Source organism: Coregonus clupeaformis, chromosome 17 (genome assembly GCF_020615455.1).
Source record: "Coregonus clupeaformis isolate EN_2021a chromosome 17, ASM2061545v1, whole genome shotgun sequence".
NCBI classification, from domain to species: Eukaryota; Metazoa; Chordata; class Actinopteri; order Salmoniformes; family Salmonidae; genus Coregonus; species Coregonus clupeaformis.
The window spans coordinates 42,773,508-42,797,285 of NC_059208.1; the positions used below are offsets into that span (position 1 = coordinate 42,773,508).

Genomic DNA, 23,778 nt, shown 5'->3' on the forward strand with positions numbered 1-23,778 from the left:
CTAAAGTGGACTCAGGAGGACCATAAACGTCTCGACTACAGTCAAGGATGTTGTGGGGCAACGTAGTACCACAGGTTTGTCTGAATAAGCCACCTTATTTAGGTCCATAAAAATAGTTTGGAACTGAAGACAACATACAACAACATCCAGCCCACTTGTTGTAAACAACTCATTCAGGGAACCATGAATGCATCTACTTGAGAAACTGCTCATTGTCATCAGTATTCTTTGCATGATGGTTACTCTGCACTTATTATATCTCACTGTTCCACATTAATAACCCTATAGTTTCTCTAGCACTTTGGGTAATTACACTTGTCTAGATGGGGTTGTTGTGGAAGATGATAAATGTAACCGAACAGACAGTTCTCTGTGTAATAATGAGAATAATTTCAGTTTTATATTAAGGTAGACCTAATAACGGCAAGGGCTGAAGCAAAACATTGTCGATATACATGTTACATACACAATCAAATTCACAGACGGACCACTACACTGTCTGAACGTCACACATAACAGACTCAATCATATTTAGAAATCCATCATACTTTAATAACACCAGAATACAAAAATAATGTTGACAGGACAAACTGGAAGGAAAGGTTTCTAATGAAAACACCCACCCTGTCAGACGGTGATACAGAAGACGTTGTTATACTAGCAGCTTGTAGTGAGCGAGACAAACATCTTGGAATATAGAAGCTTTTAATATTATTCATATTCTCCAGGTCACCATCCTGTCAACATTGTACACAACAAAAACACTGTAGAATTTAGCAGAAAATATGAATATCTTATTATGCCAGCAGCTGGGCAGAACAGATGCACTAACATGACCACATAAATTAGTAATGCATGTTGCAAGTATGTTGGATGTATTTATACTTTGTACACAAGGGACACGGGGAATACTGCATGTGGCCAAATGGTGAATTTAAGGCTTTGTTTGGTTGTCTTGAGATTAGAGTGTGACAAAAACTGTAGGACGTCGTAACATATTTATGCTTTTTAAAATAACCACCACCCCTGCCCTTAGACAGGGATGGTAATTGCATGCCAGAAATATTGCTTTTTATTCTGACATGGTCCTTACAAGCTGTAGCACCATTTCCCACAGAGTGAAATTGGTGCTTGTTTACTTCTAAAACAGGGGAATGGCAAATCAAAGGTTTTAAGCCTCTGTAGAGAACGATTTCCCTCTCTTTTCATCTTAATAACAAGATGGAGAGTGATGGAGTCACAGGAGGCCAACGAGGAACTATCTTGCCCCTGCTAATGGGAGGCATTGAACTCAAGGATTGTGTCAGGTCAGGGAAATATAGTGTGTGTGTGTGTGTGTGTGTGTGTGAGTGAGAGAGAGAGAGAGAATTCTATGGGTGAAACAGATCTGCAAGGGTGTGTGATTATATGCTCTCTTGTGAGAGTTTATCTGTGGAAGAGAGAGAGTGTTTGTGTGGAAAAGACGGTCAGAGCAGACTGGAGATCAAGGCCCCCGATAATATACCTCTACATTTACATTTTAGTCATTTAGCAGACGCTTTTATCCAGAGCGACTTACAGTTAGTGAGTGCATACATTTTTCATACTGGCCCCCCGTGGGAATCGAACCCACAACCCTGGCGTTGCAAGCGCCATGCTCTACCAACTGAGCTACAGGAGGCCCTAGGCTACCAGTAGGCTACAAGATACATGCCTTGACACACATGTAATTACAGTAAGGTCATTTGTAGTCATTGGTTATTTTCCAAACATTTCCCATGATAATAGTCTGTGATATTTACCACTACCCACACAGCACTTATAAATAACATAGCTTATGGAAGTCTTGAAGATAAACACACACCTAGATAATTAAATGGATATCTTACATCAAGATATACACAACCAACACCTCACATAAGAACACTTATTTTTCTTAATTAGAAAAAAATGGATACCCATTCGCACAAAACATCATAAGGAAAACAGTTAATTTGAACACAGTGGTGATGATCTGATAATGCGATATGAATCTGTGATAAGAAAAGGCAAAGGAGGGGGAGTGGGTCACAACATTTACAGAGCAACGGCCCGGATACCAATACCCAATCAAGACATACCAATACCCAATCAAGTTTCCATCTGGCCGGTGTGGCACTGGATACCACTCCAAAGGCCCTTTGAGCCAGTCCGTCTCCATTCCGGCTCCACCAGTGTAATATTCATGTCCATGCGGGTCCCCGTGCTAAGCAGTTTCCTATCACTGTCCCCCAACCCTTTCATCAGTGAGGTTACTGTGCATGAAATGAGTGATGAATGACTCAGAGATAAATCATGATAGGCTTAGCCATCCATATGTATGAAATTATGCAAAACAAGTCCTGCATAACATTGGGCTATTGCGCAGTGAATCAGCATGTGGGATACACACAACTCAAATCTGTACAATCACGCTACACACACCCTTGCAAAATACACACACTCATCAGCACACACTCGGCCGCTACTTTAAAGTGAACGGCGCCAATCCGACAGTGGAACATACTGCGGGTGGGGTTAGCCCCTTAACCTCGTTCCAGGTCTGGCAGCGAGTCAAATTCGGTCAACTCAGAACTCGAAAACACATATGCCGGCCAGACTTAGAACTAATGGGCCTCGGTCAGAAATATCCCCACACACAGTCACAGGCATATTGTATGTGTTACTGCCCCCTTAGAGGGCAGGCAGAGATTTTCCCATTAACATACAGCAAAAATAAAACTCAACCAAGCATTTCGCCCTGCTAATAAAATTATAATACTGTATTTCTAAGTAGATAATCGATCGTAGACGGTCGACAACAAGGCAGACGGTCGACCTCATAACTCCTACTGTATTCGGGAGCAAAACTTCGCAATTTCAGCCATATGTGCGGCTTGTCTTATTAATGCTTCGGCTTAACTGGATTAATCGCAAAAGTGATCAATACCATCCGGAAATCAGCCTCTCTCTCTCTATACCTCTACACAAGATAAAGCACAACACTTTTATGCCTCTTCTACTCCTGAATTAAACATGTGGGCTAGGAACAGCTTGTTCTGGTAAAAACTGAGAGGGAAATATTCCGCCACTGCCTCTGGTCCCTCGAGCATCAGCGGCGAACGGCGCATTTATTGACTTGCCGGGGAAATGGAGTCCGTTTCCTTTTTTTTTATTGGTCAAACTGACAGTTGGAGCAGTAGGTCCAGTTAGAGCTGGGCATGCGTGTCCATCTATCAGTCGGTCTGTCTTATCTATAGCTAGGCAGACTAGACGTGGCTCCGATCGTTACAGGAGCTGGTTGGTCCCTCAGCATGGTAGGCTAGTGCAGCCTGGCACGTGGCCCCAATACCCTCGGATCGTGCCAGCTGACCCGCTGCCCTCTTAGCAGTGACGTTCCACCAACGTGAACACAGCCAACATACAGGTGGAAAAGGAAACAGATCTGGTCGCCCACTTCTCTCGTCCAAACCCCATCTCCAGCTTGGTCTACCATGTCGCTGGCCTCCCATATATAAAAGGAAGTAATCCCAATACCAATAGAAAGAAGGAAATGTGCATGAAAATGAAGTTGGAAACAAAGTTGGTGGGACTAACTCTGTCTAAGTCATTATGAGTCATTAACACCAAATGTGGTTGAACAAGGCCTGAAGGCCCAAACATCTTGATAATACAAAGACCATTACATAACACTGTGCTATAGAACGCCTGTGATGCACATTAAGACAGCAAGTTACAGCTTTCTTCCTTGTCCTCCACACCGCAGTCCACTAGAGGACATCTTGAAGCAGTAGCAGTGGTTATATAACTAGTGTGACCATCTATGAATGCGTCTAAAGTTTTACCATGAAGGCGACATTGAATGGTAAGTGACCTTACCAAGAAAAAGTCTTATAGTGTTTGCAGTCCTGTGGATTAGTTGGCTACTAATGCAGTCACATGGTCATTCTTCACATTTCACTTGCTAAGCGGAAATGAAATGGAGCAATAAGCAGCATTGAAGATGAGTTACATTGTTTCATTTTTTTTGGTAGACTGACTGACTTATCAAGATGTCTATTCATTGACCAGCGCACTCAAGTTATCATTCTGCTTGTTCATCAGTTACAGTTCAGTTTCAACTCCTTGTTTTGTTTCTGTAGTGATTTTTTTTATTTATTATCATAAGCGTAGCATGTCTATATAGTATGCAGGGTGAGGGGTGGTTGTTGGTGGTATCGTTCCAGAGAGGTGGTTGTTGGTGGTATCGTTCCAGAGAGGTGGTTGTTGATTGGTGGTGATGGACTCTCCTCCGTGTCCTCAGCTCTCCCTCTTGGACCCGGGTTGGTTGACCGTCCCTCTCTAGACGTAGATGGCAGTCCGGGAGATGACCGACCCGTCTCGCTGTGACTCCATGTCGTCGTCCAGGTACATGCTGACCCCTCCCATCTCCTCGTTGTGCCGGTGGATGTGATAAGCTGGCGCCATGCCCACGCTAAAGCTGTCGTAGCGCTCCTCTTCCTCCTCCAGGCTGTCGTCGAGGGCGTCGAACTTCCTGCGCTCTGCCTCGTCCATCTCGCTGCTCAGCAGGATGTCGTGGGCGGTGGGGGTGGAGCCTGGCGGGCCATGGCGGTGGAAGTCGTTGACATTCTCCACCAGCGCGCCGGGGTCACTCTCGCGGTACGTATAGATGGGCCCGTTGATGTTGGCCCCCGTGCCTTCGCTCTTGTTGCCAGCTCCGCCGAAGAGGCGGGCTTTGTTCCCGTAGGCGCCTGGCTCTCCATTGCCGGGGTAACCGCGCCGTTGCCGGCGACTGCGGTTCACCAGGACAGCAATCAGCGCACTGACCAGCAGCAGGGCCAGCAGGCTGCCGATGATAGCCCCCGCCACCACACCCGCGTTGGACGGGTCCGCTATGGCCTCTGCAGAGGGGGGAGGGGAGCAAAAGGTAGAGGGAGAGACAAAAAATGGGGGGAGGGAAGAGGAGGGTGGTTGGTCGGTTTTTAATTGGCCTCTTTCCATAGGAGTAGTGTTGTTGTTCTGGTGCTCTCCTGGTGAGATGCTGTCAGTGAGGTGGTGGTGTCTCGATCAGTGTTGTAGCAATTTGACTGGGATTGATTCCTCCCTTTTAGTTGCAGTTTTTTGCAGCCCCCTGTTGCCCATTTATACGGTCCTAGTACGGTTGGTGTGAGCCAAGTTTGAGCCGGTCCACTCTTGTTTCGGAAGATAAACTAAAATGAGGAACACATTTTGTGACCCACGATGTAAAATCCCGGGTCTGAGATTTTGACCGAGGCGTACATCGGGCACAACAACGCAGAGACGAGAGAGAGAGACAGGGTAAGAGATAGGAAAAGGGAAGTGAAAGGGGACTACAGAAGTGGTAATGACTAGCACACTGTGGTCATGCATGATGGAATTGGAAAATGGAACACATCGACATACTGCTCTGGCCACCCCCCCTTGCACCTAATCGGTCAGTTAGTTTAACCCCGGGCAATGAGCGCTCCCCCACTGTAAACCAGAAACCAGTCCAATGGAGGAACTCAACTCAGAGCCACACGAGGCTATAAGAGGCAGAAACCCGCCTGCAGTTTGATCCATTCCAAACCCCGACCCCATACAGGGCAGCTTGGAATGCCCTGCCAAGACAGAGGGCTTGGGAGATGCAAGGCCCTGATGTCCATATCTAAATCTGGGTATAGGGAGGGGAAAACATCAAAGCCACGGCAACGGGAGAACTAGGACAGGGGTAGTTGGGAGCCAGGACTAAATCAACCAGCAAGGGGTTCTACATGATCACAGCGAGCTTATATCACCGCCTATATTACTGTCATGTCAGAGAGATTAGGGGAAGGAGCACAACAGCAGAGCCGACCTGAACCATCTCTTCCTGTTTCAGCTAATCACAACTTAGCGAACAGGAAGAGATTCTCTGAACAGGAAAAAGGCAGGGAAAATAACATGGATCTGGAATGATGTTGAAAAATAGGATTTCAGGTTCTTGCTGTACAGTACAGGTAAAGTACCCATATGTATAGAACTGTAAATATCCAATAATAACCTACGGTTGATGCACTCTTGGTGCACTTTACTTGTCTGTTAAAAGCCCTCCAGATATCGTGTTGAGAGGGAATGTACGGAGTTGCTGTACAGTGTTGTACAGTGTGAACTCTGTCAGTGGGGGTAAGAGCACCCTCTCAACCTCTGCATCCACGTTCACCTCAAATCTTCCGTCCCATCTCCCCCTCCTCCTCCCCTGAAAATCTCCAGTGTTTCCATGACAATCTCAATCATTTCACATTCAAGTAGTCTAGTCTGAAGGGAGCAAGGCATTTCTTCAAATCACATCCAATTCCCTCCCTCTCCTTTCTTTTTGGAAGAGGACACAAAAACACACACGTCTTTTTTTCTCCTCAGTTTTTGTCAGTTCTCTACAGCCCATTTAATCCCCCTCTCTCCTTGCAGACGCGGAAGTTTCTAAATAATTTATTTCGGAAAACGCTGTGCAGATGTGCTGAAACTAACACATTTCACACACACACACACACACACACACACACACGTCTCGCTCTCTCTTACACTCACACTGAATTTAATTGAGCTGTTCCCTCGTCCCCCTACAGAGGTGAGGAACGCTAGGAGGTATTTCCCCCTCACCCCGGTGACATCCCCACCCTTAGCCACTCTGCCTCCACATTCACCACCGCCTTCTTCCCAGCTGCAGTCTCTATGCAGCAGTAACACTGTATTCAACACTGTATTCACACAGTCGGCAAGCACTCTTAAGTGGCCTTGCTGGCTACTGTCAGGATGTGTCGACAGCACACAACAAGGAGGGGTGAACTAGCGTAGCTCCGAGTGCTCCACTCCCCCTCTGACACACCACCACTATAATGTAAGCTCGGAGGTAATTAGCCTCGGCTAGGAGTTAATGAAAAGAAATGACTGCATTGCATGATCTTTTAAAAAAAATACATGCTGTAAGCAGATGGGTCAATCTGGATCGGGTATTGATTTTCAGTGTTTGTGTCTGGTGGTATGTAAACACACTGCATTTTGCTAGATGTAAACACACTGCATTTGATAACTGCAAAGGATAAACACCTTGAGAGGCACATCTGATGGTTTAGCTTACAGCATATTATTTAGATGCCAATTCTACCGAGCACACAATTTACACATTTGTTAGCACCTGCTTGTCTTAAGACTCAATAAATTCATAACATTAAATTATATTTTTAGATAAAGGACTCAAATTCTCAATCAGTTCTGTGAATACTGTACCAAGACTGCACTATACACAGGCACATTTATTTTGAGACCAATGTTAAGTTGGACAAATCCTGCTGCGATGATTGAATCCAGAACTTGGCTGTTGATAGAGATCAACAAACTGACACACAGTGAATAGCAATGCCGCAATCTGCCTCAAAATGAGGTATTCTGTGTTTCCGTGAGTCATTCATGGGGGGAAGCTGAAGGGAGAGAGAACAGGAAATAGAGAAGGAGAGAGAGAAAAAGAAGTGTGTGGTTCCAGCTTCATTCTTCCAGAACAGAGTGAGGAGGCCCCAAAGCTGGGGCAGAGGGGAAAAGCAATCCCAGTACTAGTCCTGAAGGATTTAGGGCACTCTGTCTTGCATTGACTTCCCATTGATTAATGATGGGGGATTATTGAGACAGACAGTCATCTGACCTGATGTTCCATAGAGCTAACCCTATGGCTAATTGAAAGGTAGCTTCATGACCCTGGAGGATTACAGAGCTATGCTCCTCCAGCCTGAGGCTATGCAGACAGGGGAGCTTGTTTCTGCTGGGTCAGGCCAGAGGGCAGTTGCATTTACAAGCCTGGGAAAATGAGGAAAATGACAAAGCGCCAGGCACAAAATGGCAGGGTATGAGCGGTTAATGCAATGGCAAAGCGTTCGGATTTAGACTTTATCATTCAAATTGAAATGCGGCCGCTCACAGGCAAGGCAATCATTGCCCTTTGCTTGGGTCTGTTAGACGCCTGGCAGTGGAATGCCAAATCAGGCGTATCGTTCTGTCGCTCTTCGACGTCAAATGGCTGAGGCAGAGCGGGATTGGAATTGGGGGGGGGGTCTCTCCTGAGACAGTCAGGCTGCTACTGCATGTAGCGTTTGTGGAGAACCTGACCACCAGAGTCCAATTGAAAACGTGGGCCCAGTTCAGGGAAGGTGGTTATTGACATTTGAATGAAATTCAAACAAAGTCTTCCTCACTAGTAAGTAATGTATTGAACCACACACATTTCTATCTGAAATATTTAGGAGATATATACTCAGATTCTCAGTCAGATACTCCTTGCCTCAGGTTTCGATCAATCATTCTTTGTGTTTTGGCAAAGAGGTTCGATATTTTTTTAAATATATATATTTAATTGATCAACCTTGGTTATCAGCACTCCAGCAGACTGGGTTAACTTGCAGATGTTAAAGGGATAGTATGAGATTTTGGCAACTAAGCCTTTTTTCTACTTATCAAGAGTCATATGAACTTGATGAGCATGCTAGCTGTTCTGGTAGACTTCTAGTCATTGCGCTAACGCTAATTAGAGACATAAAAATGGCATCCATGAGATCATCTGACTCTGGGTAGGTAGAAAAAGGGCTTTTCCTCGAATCGCCAAAATCTCACACTATCCATTTAAGCTCTGCAAGCTAACCCAGTCTGGTGGTGCTAATGTCCAAGGTTTGTCAATTTTGCTAGTTCTTTGGTGTTAGTTCTTTGTAACACGCCTCTTCAGGCCTTGGGCAAGGTTACTGGGTCACATTGGACTAGCTCTGCAAACTACATCCAGTACATCTAGTATCATTGGAGGCAAATGGGCAGATGTTCATGGTAGATATTCTCTAACTTGTTTATTTGTACCTTCCCGCCAGGCTCTCCATGGGGCAGGTTTAGCCTCTCTCTGGGCACCACGGGGCAGTCTCTGATAAGTCACCATGGCCAGGTGCCTGCCTCTCTCTCTCCTTATCTCCCTGACAGAGATGAAACCTCACGGTCTGGCAGTTCTCACTACACCCCCTTAACATGGCCACAACTGAGGCGGGAAACAAAATCTGATAAATCGAGATGGATTAAATCTGCTCAATGGAGATAGATTAATCGAGATGTGATAATTAATTAAAGAGGAACTTCCAGTGGCCTGCAGCCATTCCAGCCCTGAGGAGGACAAAACCGGAACTAAGGCTACAATACAGTAGGTTACTAGCCCCGGGTTTATGTCAGCAGCCATTTCAGTGGCAGCATTTCCTCTCGGCTAGATTAGTTTATTATTCTGTCCCTGCGGAGGCTTGTGTGTGTGTGTGGGTCCAGAGGATGGCTTGCCTGAGGCAGTAGAGGAAGTAGTGGTGTGTGTGTGTGTGTGTGTGTGTGTGTGTGTGTGTGTGTGTGTGTGTGTGTGCGCTGCTGGTCCCTTCAGAAGTGTTCCAGTGAACAGTGAAAATAATGCTGTGTACAGAGCCAGCTGGACTGCCCACAAAGGAGGGGGGAGACTGGAGAGACAAGGGGTCGCGAACCCCTGCCAGGCCTTTGAAAGTCTAGCAGGAGTCATCTCAGAGTTCTTTGGACTTTTCTGTTATTGTTTTCCCCTCTCTGCCGCTCTCCCTTCACGGACAGATCCAGCTGGCGCCTTGTCGACACTAACACGCCATCTCTGGCACGTGCCCGCTGAGCAAGTGTCGAGCGAGAGACCGGTGTATTTTCCTCTCCTGTCAGCAGAACTCGGTTCTTTATTTTACTCAGAGGTCGTGGGTCACGTGACTGAGCACTCCTCTTTAAACGTAGAGGAGAAACTTCATCTTCTACTTTGTGCTCAGCACCTCCGTCAACCCTCGTAACAATCACAACCTCAAAGGGGTGTTATAAAAGCCACCCCCAGACAAATAGCTTGGCGCTTTCATCTGAAGTTAAAGGGAACAGAGAGGGCTTTTAAAGGGTTTCAGGAGTGAAAATTAAGGGAACTGATTGTGTTTGTGCAACAAAGTGGTTTCATTTAGAAGAAAAAAAATTCTGGCACCATTGCTTGGGATGAAACACGGTTCAAAGCCAAGGACAAAGTCACTGGAGGTTGGACCACGTTTTTTCTCAGATACTTGCAAAGATGTGGTGCTGGTGGAAGTGCCTGCCAACCCCAATACTGTAGTCACAAGGCAACGCTGCTAGCCAGAGCATACTTCTTCCCCACCTCCCACACGTTTCAGCAGTGTGCGCCTACAAAGCACCTTTGTTCTCAAAGGGAGACAATTCAGAATCTCTGAAAGGATTCCCACGGATTCTAAATGTAGCTTTCGCGTTGTCTTTGCCGAGAACAAGTGCTAACTGCACTGGTTCCACTGATCCAAAGGCGGCACCGATTTTGACCAGGCAGAATCCAAATGTAACAAAGCATAACTGACATCTTGCAAACCATAACTGACACCCAAGTCAAGGCTAGCCAATGTAAGGCTGTTCTGTGTTCATTGGATCAATGTGTGAAAGCATGGGAGCAAGCGAGAGGAGAAACCGCAGCATATCCGAATACATCCATTTGAAATGAGGAAAAATCTGTTGAAAGTGCATGCAGAGGAAGAGCAGACTCTAATTTGAAGGTGGGAGGGGGGAGATCCAGACCTACACTAAGGATGTTAGTGGGGAGAAAATAAAAGAATACCCGGCAAACTGGCTCACACCAACTGGTTTCCCCCATTAATAAAAGAACCCTTCCAAGAACCCCTAAAAGCCAAACCATAACCCCCTTTTACCTGCCCAGCAGACGACTGAGAGGAAGCTGTGATAGAACATTAGTCTGACAGCCTGCAGGAGTCTAGCCCTGATCCCAGTGTGTGTGTGTGTGTGTGTGTGTGTGTGTGAGTGTGTGTGTGCGTCCACAAATGTCTGTTTCTGTGTTTGCTCGCGAGCGGGAATGTGTGTATCAGTGTGTGTACATATGATTAAGTAGGAGTAGGCAGGCAGCTGTCACATGCTCAGTGGGTTTGACTCACCGATGACCGCTGTGGTGACCTGGTGCTTGCCCACTCCCAGCCGGTTCATCACCTCGCATACGAAGGTGGTGTTCACAGCCTCGTCCACCTTCCGCACGATCAGCTTGTTGGCGTCGATCTGCACCGTGTCAGGCATGCGACCGGACATGCTGTGTGTGGGATGGAGAGGGGGAGCAGGAGTGAGAGAGAGCAGAGGGAGGACAGAGATAAACGGCTTGGAAGAAGAACAGCCATATGACCAGTTCCTATCTTGTTCCATATTCAAAACCTCAACTGGAGGAGCAGACTGTAGGCTGCAACAGCCCATCTATCTAACCACCATCTGTCTATCACTGCGAGACGAAATGAAGACCATGTGGATCATCAACAAGAGAAAAACAAATAAAATATGTTTTTCTTTTCCGTATAACTGCTGCAGAGATACTTGTGTTCCCCGTTACGAGATAAAGGCAAGCTGCTGGGCCCCAGAGGACAGGCAATATTGGTACTCTAGCAGATCAGATTGGAATTTCTAATTGATTGTTTTTGCCTTACTGACTCCTTCTGTTGTCTGGGATAGACTTGGGAGACATTGTCTAAAGTCATTCTCCCATCTCAGGGTAAATTAAGACCAAAATGAGGACGGATACTCCAAAAGTATGGGACAGTCATGGGAGGGATACTCCAAAAGCCTGGGACTGCAATGGGAGATATACTCCAAAAGCCTGGAACTGAAATGGGGGGTACTCCAAAGATCAGGAGCCAGCTATGGGAAGGGATACTCACGCTGTCCAAGTGACGGTGGTGGGGACAGGGTTGCCAGTGGCCTGGCAGGTCAGGACAGCGTCGGTCCGGCCAATGTACCAGTTGTTATCATAGCCCACTATGGACACAGTTGGGGGATCTGAGAAAGAAGGGGAAAAGAACAGAGAGAGGAGAGAGAGATAGATAGAGAATAGAGAGTGAGAGAGAAAGAGAGAAAGAGGTCTTACTGTGAATTGGAGTGACCAAGTGAACACTGATTACCTACTGGGGTGCAGGAATGGGAGAGGCTTCAACACAAGAGGTTTTCACAGCGACAGTTGACCTATAAAGCATCAGTGAAACTGGAAACTACCGCCGGAGGATTGCAGAGATATGACTAGGGACTGATGTCTCACGCTCGGTAAAAACAAACACAGGGCAGATCCAACATGCTTCAGAAATGTTTGTGAACCATGCTTGTGCGATGAGTAACCCAACCTTGTCTGAGACCTGAGACCTAATGCATATATTATATTGTGCTTTTTCCCCACTTGGTTGAATAAGACGGTTATTCAAACATTCGTTATTTGAGTAATGCCTAGGCTTTGGTTCAGAGGGTTAACAATCTTGTGGTCTGGGTTCGAAACCCAGTCGTCACACTTACACTCGACGGACAGCTTCATGGGAAAGGTCTGCGGCTTGTCCTGAGTGCGCTGGCTGATCATGCAGGTGACCTCCTTGCCGTTGTCCTCGGGCGTGGGCACCAGGAGGTACTCACTCCTCACCGTCACCGTGCCGTCCTGCACTTTTTTGGAGGTGGTGTTTTCGGTGCCACCGACTTCTCCCATCCACTTGATGGTGGCTGCTGGCTTGCCGTCGGCCGCCTCACACTGGGCCACGACCACTGGTTTGCCGCTGGTGCTGGCTTGGACGACAACGGGAGATGCAGAATTCTTGGGTTTCGCTGAAAGAGAGGAGAGACAGTGAGTAAATGCATGAGTGAGCATATACGGGAAGTGTGGTCCCTCTGAGAGTCTAATAAAAGATATAGTGCAAGAGAAAGGCAGCGGAGATTCAGCTGGCAAGGATGAAAAGCGAGGCGATCGATGTGGAGGCTTAACAAGGTGGGTGCATTGGAACTGATGCGTTTCGTGACACTGCATTCATTTGAGGACACTATTAGTCATAGCACCAGAGCCCTCTCTTAGCCGAGTACAATTAGGGCGCAGACAAAAAACAAACACCAGCTGCTCACCAAGTATGACCAGATTGGTGGTGCCTTGCTCATTGCCGCTGGGGTAAGTGGCATACTCGCAGGTGAACCGCCCGGCGTCGGCCATCTTGAGGCTGGTGATGGTAATGGAGGGGTTTGTCAAGGTGCCTTGGATGAAGCTGACACGCCCGTTGAAGGGAGATTCGGGGAAGCTCTCGCCGTATATGGGGTGAAAGACCGCAATGTTGTCCCTCTGGCCTTCCCTGGGCTCCCATATCCACGACACCTGTGTCCAAGAGGAATGACAAGATATTAGAGGGTTGCAGGATGACAGTCTATGCACATCAAGTCTATCCACATGTCAAGTAGATTTCACAGATGCAGGGGTATGAAATAGAATATTAAGAGAAAGGAGAATACCCACACTGACAGAATTTCAATGCAACAATGTTTTTCGACCACAACGGTTGGAACATTAAAACTTTAGAGAACATCTTTACAGCACTGTCCTTCCTCTTCAAGGAAATTAGAGGGCAATATTTATCTTTCTCTGCGTCAAGGCTGACGCTGTGTTATCTGGCTACCTGTGTGAGCTTGGTGTTTCCTTCATCGACAAACTGACAGCGCAGGTCGACCGACTCGGTGGGGTATGCCTCCACCTCCGCCACCACCCTCACCCTCACCCGCTGACACGACGCAGCTGTGGATGGAGAAAGAAAGCGTGAGTGAGTGAGTGAGTGAGTGAGTGAGTGAGTGAGAGAGAGAGAGAAACACAAATATATCAGCATCAACCTCTCATTTTCTGCCTGTGGCTCAGGCGTACAGAACCCCCTCTATAACCTCCACAACTCATACTAATGCTGAGTGTAGTGATTGAGATGTGCATATGTGAATGACTGCCATTGAACCAGAATTCCACCCCCGCAGGGAGACAATGGGGCCGGAGCTGTCAAACCTGTTCGTCCTCGAACTGAAAAGCAGCAATAAGCTCGATTTAGAGTTTCTATCTGGACTGCACCTCGCCCTTCTCACTCCCCCCCCATAATTACATATTAATCACTGGGATCAAAATAGATCATGCCGTTTCAAGACATTATTCACAGTGGTTAAAGCGCTCTCTGATGCAGGTATAACTTCCAAACTGGCCATAATGCTGAAAGAGAAAGAACCACTGTTATCACTTCATCACACCAGACTGAGCCTGCAAGGCTCTGACTCACAATTCACATCCAGCTCATATCCTGTTCATGGATTTCTATGATTTCCAGTAAACTGATTTCCTTGTATGCCAGCGTTTTAGATAAACGATGTATGACTATGGTGAATCTTAAAGGTAAACTCAGAGAGGTGACGTTCCATGCAGGAAGTAAACACAAAGCGGGTTGATTTCCGCAACAACTAAGAGCTTTGAAGCACGAGGCTAAACTTCTCCCCAGTTTTGGTCCCGTAACTACCACGCTGTAGCAGCGTGAAGCGCACTCGTGCACATGCGCAGACACTCTGTGTGACTGTGCGAGAGCAAAGTCTTGCATCTCGCTCATCTCAATATCTGCGATCCAGTTTATTGCGACTTCATCTCGCGGAGTATACCTTTAACCATGCTCCGCAGTGCTGTGCATGAAAGATCCGGGGTGCACAGCCTTGAACCGGTGCCTTCTGTAGGCTAAATTGACATGAATAAAAGAAGGCAGATTAAGATACGTCTTTCTATCAAAGCACTTCAGTGTGAGCTTTGAGCTGGCAACTACAGAAGGAGGAGTTCCTATGAAAAACAATGACTTCCAGCATCAACAGAAAACACGTATTAGATCCGAGTGAGCACACCGTCGAGAAATCAGCTCGATAGTATCACAAAGGAGAGCTGTGCTTCAGCTCAATACGGGTTGACAGACATATGTTGGAGAACAGCAGAGAAAATCCAACATCATTAGGCCTGTTTCTAACTGGACAGTACTATACATTAACCATAATATCATGAAAAATATGTTTTATTCTATAGTCCTGTGACACTTGTATCAAGGTTACTCCTTTCATGTAGACATTCTTTATCAAAAAGATTCCTTGATCATTCCTGCATTAGTCAGGAATCATTAGGGATCATTAGCATCACTAAGCAAACGGGAGTGAGCGATAACCTATTGTCACAGGGCTCATTTAACAGGCAGGCTCGTGCCTATTTAATGCATCCAGCGCCAACGTCATATGTATCTTCTGGCTTGTAAGCAGGAGAGAAATAATCAGTTGTGTTATCCACACTGGGGCAATTACAGATTTCACGGATATACAATTCCCCTGCTGCCTGATTGGCTTTTACTAACGTTCACCTCGTATGTACAGTGTTTCTGATTTGTTTCCCAACTTCATCAAAAGCAATGAGGGATGAGAAAAAGCTGTCGAAATGGGAAAAATATTAGAGGAAGCTTTACGACCTGGAGTTTGGCTTGTTTAAAAAGCGTGATCGGTCCTGTACATGGAGCACCCATGACAAAGACTCCCGAACTAGCAAAATCAAATTAAATTTTATTAAATCACATTCTTCGTAAACAACAGGTGTAGACTAACAGCGAACTGCTTACTTACGGGTCCTTCCCAACGGCCGCTATCCACTGCAGCACCTAGTCAAGCGCAAAGGTGGAGAAGGAGAGAGGGGGAAAGAGCCAAGGCCTGCAGAGAAGGGTGGAGGGCACCGGTGCAGAGAAACTACAGAGTGAGCTGGGAGAATGGGTGAATTGTATGTGGGCACTCGATGTTCTTTCTTTTACACCAAAACAGATGAAAAAAGAGAAAGCAGGAAAGAGAATCAAGTGCTGCTGTGTACTTTAGCCCAGAATGTCCAACATGAAATGAGTCGAAAGCAAAGGCACTTTTCCCACCCGCCACTCTTTATGTGACCCCTGCGATGAGCGTTGGCGCAGTGATGACATCGCTGCCATATTAAAGCAGACCTCCGGTGATTCGGCCCATTCGTCCTCCTCTCCCTCCCACATCTGAATCCATTAGCTCTGCAGGTACACTGATCACAGCCAAAATGGCCACGCTAGAGGATTAGGCCCAGGCAGCTAGGGTCATACCACGCTCTCCCTCTGTCCTTCCTCTCTCTCTCTCTCCATCTGCCACTCACCTTGCCCTCCCTCTGTCCTTCCCCTCTCTCAATTCAATTCAATTCAATTCAATTTAAGGGCTTTATTGGCATGGGAAACATATGTTAACATTGCCAAAGCAAGTGAAATAGATAGTAAACACTAGTGAAATAAACAATAAAAATTAAACAGTAAACATTACACTCAGAAGTTCCAAAAGAATAAAGACATTTCAAATGTCATATTATGTACACTACCATTCAAAAGTTTGGGGTCACTTAGAAATGTCCTTGTTTTCCATGAAAATATACATGAAATGAGTTTGAATAGGAAATATAGCTAAATGAATAGGAAATGTAGTCATTGACAAGGTTAGAAATAATGATTTTTAATTGAAATAATAATTGTGTCCTTCAAACTTAGCTTTCGTCAAAGAATCCTCTATTTGCAGCAATTACAGCCTTGCAGACCTTTGGCATTCTAGTTGTCAATTTATTGAGGTAATCTGAAGAGATTTCACCCCATGCTTCCTGAAGCACCTCCCACAAGTTGGATTGGCTTGATGGGCACTTCTTACGTAACATACGGTCAAGTTGCTCCCACAACAGCTCAATAGGGTTGAGATCCGGTGACTGTGCTGGCCACTCTATTATAGACAGAATACCAGCTGACTGCTTCTTCCCTAAATAGTTCTTGCATAGTTTGGAGCTGTGCTTTGGGTCATTGTCCTGTTGTAGGAGGAAATTGGCTCCAATCAAGCGCTGTCCACAGGGTATGGCATGGCGTTGCAAAATGGTGTGATAGCCTTCCTTCTTCAAGATCCCTTTTACCCTGTACAAATCTCCCACTTTACCACCACCAAAGCACCCCCAGACCATCACATTGCCTCCACCATGCTTGACAGATGGCATCAAGCACTCTTCCAGCATCTTTTCATTTGGTCTGTGTCTCACAAATGTTCTTCTTTGTGATCCGAACACCTCAAACTTCGATTCGTCTGTCCATAACACTTTTTTCCAATCTTCCTCTGTCCAGTGTCTGTGTTCTTTTGCCCTTCTTAATCTTTTATTTTTATTGGCCAGTCTGAGATATGGCTTTTTCTTTGCAACTCTGCCTAGAAGGTCAGCATCCCGGAGTCGCCTCTTCACTGTTGACGTTGAGACTGGTGTTTTGCGGGTACTATTTAATGAAGCTGCCAGTTGAGGACCTGTGAGGCGTCTGTTTCTCAAACTAGACACTAATGTATTTGTCCTCTTGCTCAGTTGTGCACCGGGGCCTCCCACTCCTCTTTCTATTCTGGTTAGAGACAGTTTGCGCTGTTCTGTGAAGGGAGTAGTACACAGCGTTATACGATATCTTCAGTTTCTTGGCAATTTCTTGCATGGAATAGCCTTCATTTCTTAGAACAAGAATAGACTGACGAGTTTCAGAAGAAAGTTATTTGTTTCTGGCCATTTCGAGCCTGTAATCGAAACCACAATTGCTGATGCTCCAGATATTCAACTAGTCTCAAGAAGGCCAGTTTTATTGCTTCTTTAATCAGCACAACAGTTTTCAGCTGTGCTAACATAATTGCAAAATAGTTTTCTAATGATCAATTAGCCTTTTAAAATGATAAACTTGGATTAGCAAACACAACGTGCCATTGGATCACAGGACTGATGGTTGCTGATAATGGGCCTCTGTACGCCTATATATATTAAAAAAAAATCCACCTTTATTTAACCAGGTAAGCCAGTTGAGAACAAGTTCTCATTTACAACTGCGACCTGGCCAAGATAAAGCAAAGCAGTGCGATAAAAACAACAACACAGAGTTACATATGAGGTAAAACAAAACATAAAGACAAAAATACAACAGAAAATATATATACAGTGTCTGCAAATGTAGCAAGTTATTGAGGTAAGGCAATAAATAGGCCATAGTGCAAAATAATTACAATTAGTATTAACACTGGAATGGTAGATTGCAAGAGATTATGTGCAAATAGAGATACTGGGGTGCAAATGAGCAAAATAAATAACAATATGGGGATGAGGTAGTTGGGTGGGCTAATTTCAGATGGGCTGTGTACAGGTGCAGTGATCGGTAAGGTGCTCTGACAACTGATGCTTAAAGTTAGTGAGGGAGATAAGTGTCTCCAGCTTCAGAGATTTTTGCAATTCGTTCCAGTCATTGGCAGCAGAGAACTGGAAGGAATGGCGGCCAAAGGAGGTGTTGGCTTTAGGGATGACCAGTGAGATATACCTGCTGGAGCGCATACTACAGGTGGGTGTTGCTATGGTGACCAATGGATAAGATAAGGTGGGGATTTGCCTAGCAGTGATTTATAGATGGCCTGGAGCCAGTGGGTTTGGCAACGAATATGTAGTGAGGACCAGCCAACAAGATCGTACAGGTCACAGTGGTGGGTAGTATATGGGGCTTTGGTGACAAAACGGATGGCACTGTGATAGACTACATCCAATTTGCTGAGTAGAGTGTTGGAGGCTATTTTGTAAATGACATCGCCGAAGTCAAGGATCGATAGGATAGTCTATTCTAGATTTAACTTTGGATTGAAGATTCTTAATGTGAGTCTGGAAGGAGAGTTTACAGTCTAACCAGACACTTAGGTATTTGTAGTTGTCCACATACTCTAGGTCAGACCCGTCAAGAGTAATGATTCTAGTTGGGTGGGCAGGTGCCAGCAGCGTTCGATTGAAGAGCATGCATTTAGTTTTACTAGTGTTTAAGAGCAGTTGGAGGCTACTGAAGGAGTGTTGTATGGCATTGAAGCTCGTTTGGAGGTTTGTTAGCACAGTGTCCAATGAAGGGCCAGATGTATACAAAATGGTGTCGTCTGCGTAGAGGTGGATCTGAGAGTCACCAGCAGCAAGAGCGACATCATTGATATACACAGAGAAAAGAGTCGGACCAAGAATTGAACCCTGTGGCACCCCCATAGAGACTGCCATAGGTCCAGACAACAGGCCCTCCGATTTGACACATTGAACTCTATCTGAGAAGTAGTTGGTGAACCAGGCGAGGCAGTCATTTGAGAAACCAAGGCTATTTAGTCTGCCAATAAGAATGCGGTGGTTGACAGAGTCGAAAGCCTTGGCCAGGTCGATGAAGACGGCTGCACAGTACTGTCTATTATCGATCGCGGTTAAAATATCGTTTAGGACCTTGAGCGTGGCTGAGGTGCACCCATGACCAGCTCGGAAACCGGATTGCATAGCGGAGAAGGTACGGTGGGATTCGAAATGGTCGGTGATCTGTTTGTTAACTTGGCTTTCAAAAACTTTCGAAAGGTAGGGCAGGATGGATATAGGTCTGTAACAGTTTGGATCTAGAGTGTCACCCCCTTTGAAGAGGGGGATGACCGCGGCAGCTTTCCAATCTCTGGGGATCTCAGACGTTACGAAAGAGAGGTTGAACAGGCTAGTAATAGGGGTTGCGACAATTTCGGCGGCTAGTTTTAGAAAGAAAGGGTCCAGATTGTCTAGCCCAGATGATTTGTAGGGGTCCAGATTTTGCAGCTCTTTCAGAACATCAGCTGTCTGAATTTGTGTGAAGGAGAAGCGGGGGGGGGCATGGGCAAGTTGCAGCGGAGGGTGCAGAGCTGGTGGCCGGGGTAGTGGTAGCCAGGTGGAAAGCATGGCCAGCCGTAGCAAAATGCTTGTTGAAATTCTCGATTATTGTAGATTTATCGGTGGTGATAGTGTTTCCTAGACTCTAATTCTCCATGGACTTTACAGTGTCCCAAAACTTTTTGGAGTTAGTGCTACAGGATGCAAATTTCTGTTTGAAAAAGCTAGCCTTTGCTTTCCTAACTGCTTGTGTATATTGGTTCCTAACTTCCCTGAAAAGTTGCATATCGCAGGGGCTATTCGATGCTAATGCAGTACGCCACAGGATGTTTTGTGCTGGTCAAGGGCAGTCAAGTCTGAGGAGAACCAGGGGCTATATCTGTTCTTAGTTCTGTATTTTTTGAATGGGGCATGTTTATTTAAGATTGAGAGGAAATTACTTTTAAAGAACAACCAGGCATCCTCTACTGACGGAATGAGAACGATATCCATCCAGGATACCTGGGCCAGGTCAATTAGGAAGGCCTGCTCGCTAAATTGTTTTAGGGAGCCTTTGACAGTGATGAGGGGTGGTCGTTTGACCGCGGACCCGTTACGGACGCAGGCAATAAGGCAGTGATCGCTGAGATCATGGTTGAAGACAGCAGAGATGTATTTAGAGGGTAAGTTAGTCAGGATGATATCTATGAGGGTGCCCATGTTTACGGATTTAGGGTTGTACCTGGTAGGTTTGTTGATAATTTGTGTGAGATTGAGGGCATCTAGTTTGGATTGTAGGATGGCCGGGGTGTTAAGCATATGCCAATTTAGGTCACCAAGCAGTACAAACTCTGAGGATAGATGGGGGGCAATCAATTCACATATGGTGTCCAGGGCACAGCTGGGGGCTGAGGGGGGTCTGTAGCAAGCGGCAACAGTGAGAGACTTATTTCTGGAAAGGTGGATTTTTAGAAGTAGAAGCTCAAACTGTTTGGGCACAGACCTGGATAGTATGATAGAGCTCTGCGGGCTCTCTCTACAGAAGATTGCAACTCCACCCCCTTTAGCAGTTCTATCTAGACGGAAAATGTTGTAGTTGGGGATGGACATTTCAGAATTTTTGGTGGCCTTCCTAAGCCAGGATTCAGACACTGCTAGAACATCAGGGTTGGCGGAGTGTGCTAACGCAGTGAATAACTCAAACTTAGGAAGGAGGCTTTTGATGTTAATGTGCAGAAAACCAAGGCTTTTACGGTTACAGAAGTCAACAAATGATAGCTCCTGGGGAGTAAGTGTGATACTGGGGGCTGCAGGGCCTGGGTTAGCCTATGTAGATATTCCATATGAAAATCATCCAGCTACAATATCCATTTACAACATTAACCATGTCTACACTGTATCTCTGATCAATTTGATGTTATTTTAATGGACAAAAAAATTGATTTTCTTTCGAAAACAAGGACATTTCTAAGTGACCCCAAACTTTTGAACGGTAGTGTATATATACAGTGTTGTAACAATGTGCAAATGTACAAATGGGAAAATAAATAAATATACATATGGGTTGTATTTACAATGGTGTTTGTTCTTCACTGGTTGCCCTTTTCTTGTGGCAACAGGTCACAAACCTTGCTGCTGTGATGGCACACTGTAGTATTTCACCCAATAGATAAGGGAGTTTATCAAAATTGGGTTTGTTCTCGAATTCTTTGTAGATCTGTGTATTCTGAGGGAAATATGTCTCTCTAATATGGTTATACATTTGGCAGGAGGTTAGAAAGTGCAGCTCAGTTTCCACCTCATTTTGTGGGCAGTGTGCACATAGCCTGTGTTCTCTTGAGAGCCAGGTCTGCCTACGGCAGCCTTTCTCAATAGCAAGGCTATGCTCACTGAGTCTGTACTTAGTCAAAGATTTCCTTAAGTTTGGGTCAGTCACAGTGGTCAGGTATTCTGCCACTGTGTACTCTCTGTTTAGGGGCAAATAGCATTCTATTCTTTCCAATGTGTCAAGTAATTCTCTTTTTGTTTTCTCATGATTTGGTTGGGTCAAATTGTGTTGTTGCCCTGGGGCTCTGTTTGTGAACAGAGCCCCAGGACCAGCTCGCTTAGGGGACTCTTCTCCATGTTCATCTCTCTGTAGGTGATGGCTTTGTTATGGAAGGTTTGGGAATTGCTTTCTTTTAAGTAGTTATAGAATTTAACAGCTCTTTTCTGGATTTTGATAATTAGCGGGTATCGGCCTAATTCTGCTCTGCATGCATTATTTGGTGTTTTTCATTGTACACAGAGGATATTTTTGCAGAATTCTGCATGCAGTCTCAATTTGGTGTTTGTCCCATTTTGTGAGTTCTTGGTTGGTGAATAGACCCCAGACCTCACAACCATAAAGGGCAATGGGTTCTATAATTGATTCAAGTATTTTTTGCCAGATCCTAATTGGTATGTCGAATTTTCTGTTCCTTTTGATGGCATAGAAGGCCCTTCTTGCCTTGTCTCTCAGATCGTTCACAGCTTTGTGGAGTTACCTGTGGAGCTGATGTTTAGGCCGAGGTATGTATAGTATTTTGTGTGCTCTAGGGCAACGGTGTCTAGAAGGAATTTGTATTTGTGGTCCTGGCAACTGGACCTTTTTTGGAACACCATTATTTTTGTCTTACTGAGATTTACGGTCAGGGCCCAGGTCTGACAGAATCTGTGCAGAAGATCTAGGTGCTGTTGTAGGCCCTCCTTGGTTGGTGACAGAAGCACCAGATCATCAACAAACAGTAGACATTTTACTTCAGATTCTAGTAGGGTGAGGCCGGGTGCTGCAGACTCTTCTAGTGCCCTTGCCAATTCGTTGATATATATGTTGAAGAGGGTGGGGCTTAAACTGCATCCCTGTCTCACCCCACGGCCCTGTGGAAAGAAATGTGTGTTTTTTGCCAATTTTAACCGCACACTTGTTGTTTGTGTACATGGATTTTATAATGTTGTATGTTTTTCCCCCAACACCACTTTCCGTCAATTTGTATAGCAGACCCTCATGCCAAATTGAGTCAAAAGCTTTTTTGAAATCAACAAAGCATGAGAAGACTTTGCCTTTGTTTTGGTTTGTTTGTCAATTAGGGTGTGCAGGGTGAATATGTGTTCTGTTGTACAGTAATTTGGTAAATAGCCAATTTGACATTTGCTCAGTACATTGTTTTCACTGAGGAAATGAACTAGTCTGCAGTTAATGATAATGCAGAGGATTTTCCCAAGGTTGCTGTTGACACATATCCCACGGTAGTTATTGGGGTCAAATTTGTCTCCACTTTTGTGGATTTGGTTGATCAGTCCTTGGTTCCAAATATTGGGGAAGATGCCAGAGCTAAGGATGATGTTAAAGAGTTGGTAGAGATGTCTCTCTCTCCCCATCCCTCTCTCTTATACAAACAAACACAAGGCACACCCTAATATGGGCAGAGCGCAAACTCAGAAAACACACACCATGCAGAGACAAAGACACACACACACACACACCTCACAAAGGGACACACACAGAAATAGACACACAGAGGGACACATACACTCTCAGAGTGCCACCAGCTGTTTCCCCTCACTCTCCTGTCGAACTGACAGACACTAAGCAGACTGATCCTCTCAACTCTGGCTGTCACCGACCGCCGGCTAGCTCTTTCACTCTCCACTGCACTCCTTTTTCTCGCCCCCTCTACCCTCCCTTCTGTTCACTCCCCTCTCTCTCTCCCCCTTCCTCTTCTCTTCATCGCAAGGTCAAAGTAGTGCTCCCTTCTCTCTTTTCTGTATTCCCCAATCCCTTTATCCTCACCTCTACCATTTTGCTCTGTGTCAGTGTGCCTCTCCATCTACCTCCCTTCCACTTTCCTCTCCCAGGGTCTCAAGTCGGCTCTCTTTCCATCCAATGTCCTATCACGTCATTCATTCTCTCTTAAGCTTGTACACATCCGACTCACTTTCTTCCCTCTCTTTGTGCCGTTATTCTATGTGTCTGTGCTGTCCTTGTACAGGGAGGATGGTAATATGTGTGTGAGTGTACACAAGCTATATAAAAAGAGACATAGTGAGAACATTCAAAATAGATTAAATGTGTGTGTGTGTGTGTGAGAAAATTAATTGTGTATCTGGGTAAAACAAAAGGATCAAGAATCGGTGTGTGTGTGTGTGTGTGTGTGTGTGTGTGTGTGTGTGTGTGTTGTATGTATGTATGTATGTATGTATGTATG

The 23,778-nt window shown here is 45.5% G+C and overlaps 1 protein-coding gene across 2 annotated transcripts in view; it reads right to left on the reverse strand.

Annotated features, from left to right (window-relative positions):
• LOC121586447 (nectin-2-like) overlaps positions 1–23,778 on the reverse strand; it is an 80,220-nt gene that overhangs the window by 32,471 nt on the left and 23,971 nt on the right. Inside the window, exons 2-7 of one of the 2 annotated variants that reach the window (XM_041903130.2) lie at positions 13,503–13,618; positions 12,961–13,204; positions 12,370–12,669; positions 11,748–11,865; positions 10,983–11,131; positions 1,896–4,898 (exon numbers count right to left, since the gene is read on the reverse strand). In XM_041903130.2, the coding sequence (XP_041759064.2) occupies positions 4,339–4,898; positions 10,983–11,131; positions 11,748–11,865; positions 12,370–12,669; positions 12,961–13,204; positions 13,503–13,618 (1,487 nt within the window). In that variant the 3' untranslated portion in view covers positions 1,896–4,338. Of the gene's footprint in view, positions 1–1,895; positions 4,899–10,982; positions 11,132–11,747; positions 11,866–12,369; positions 12,670–12,960; positions 13,205–13,502; positions 13,619–23,778 lie in introns of those variants that run through there. The other variant, XM_045226367.1, reaches the window with a different exon arrangement.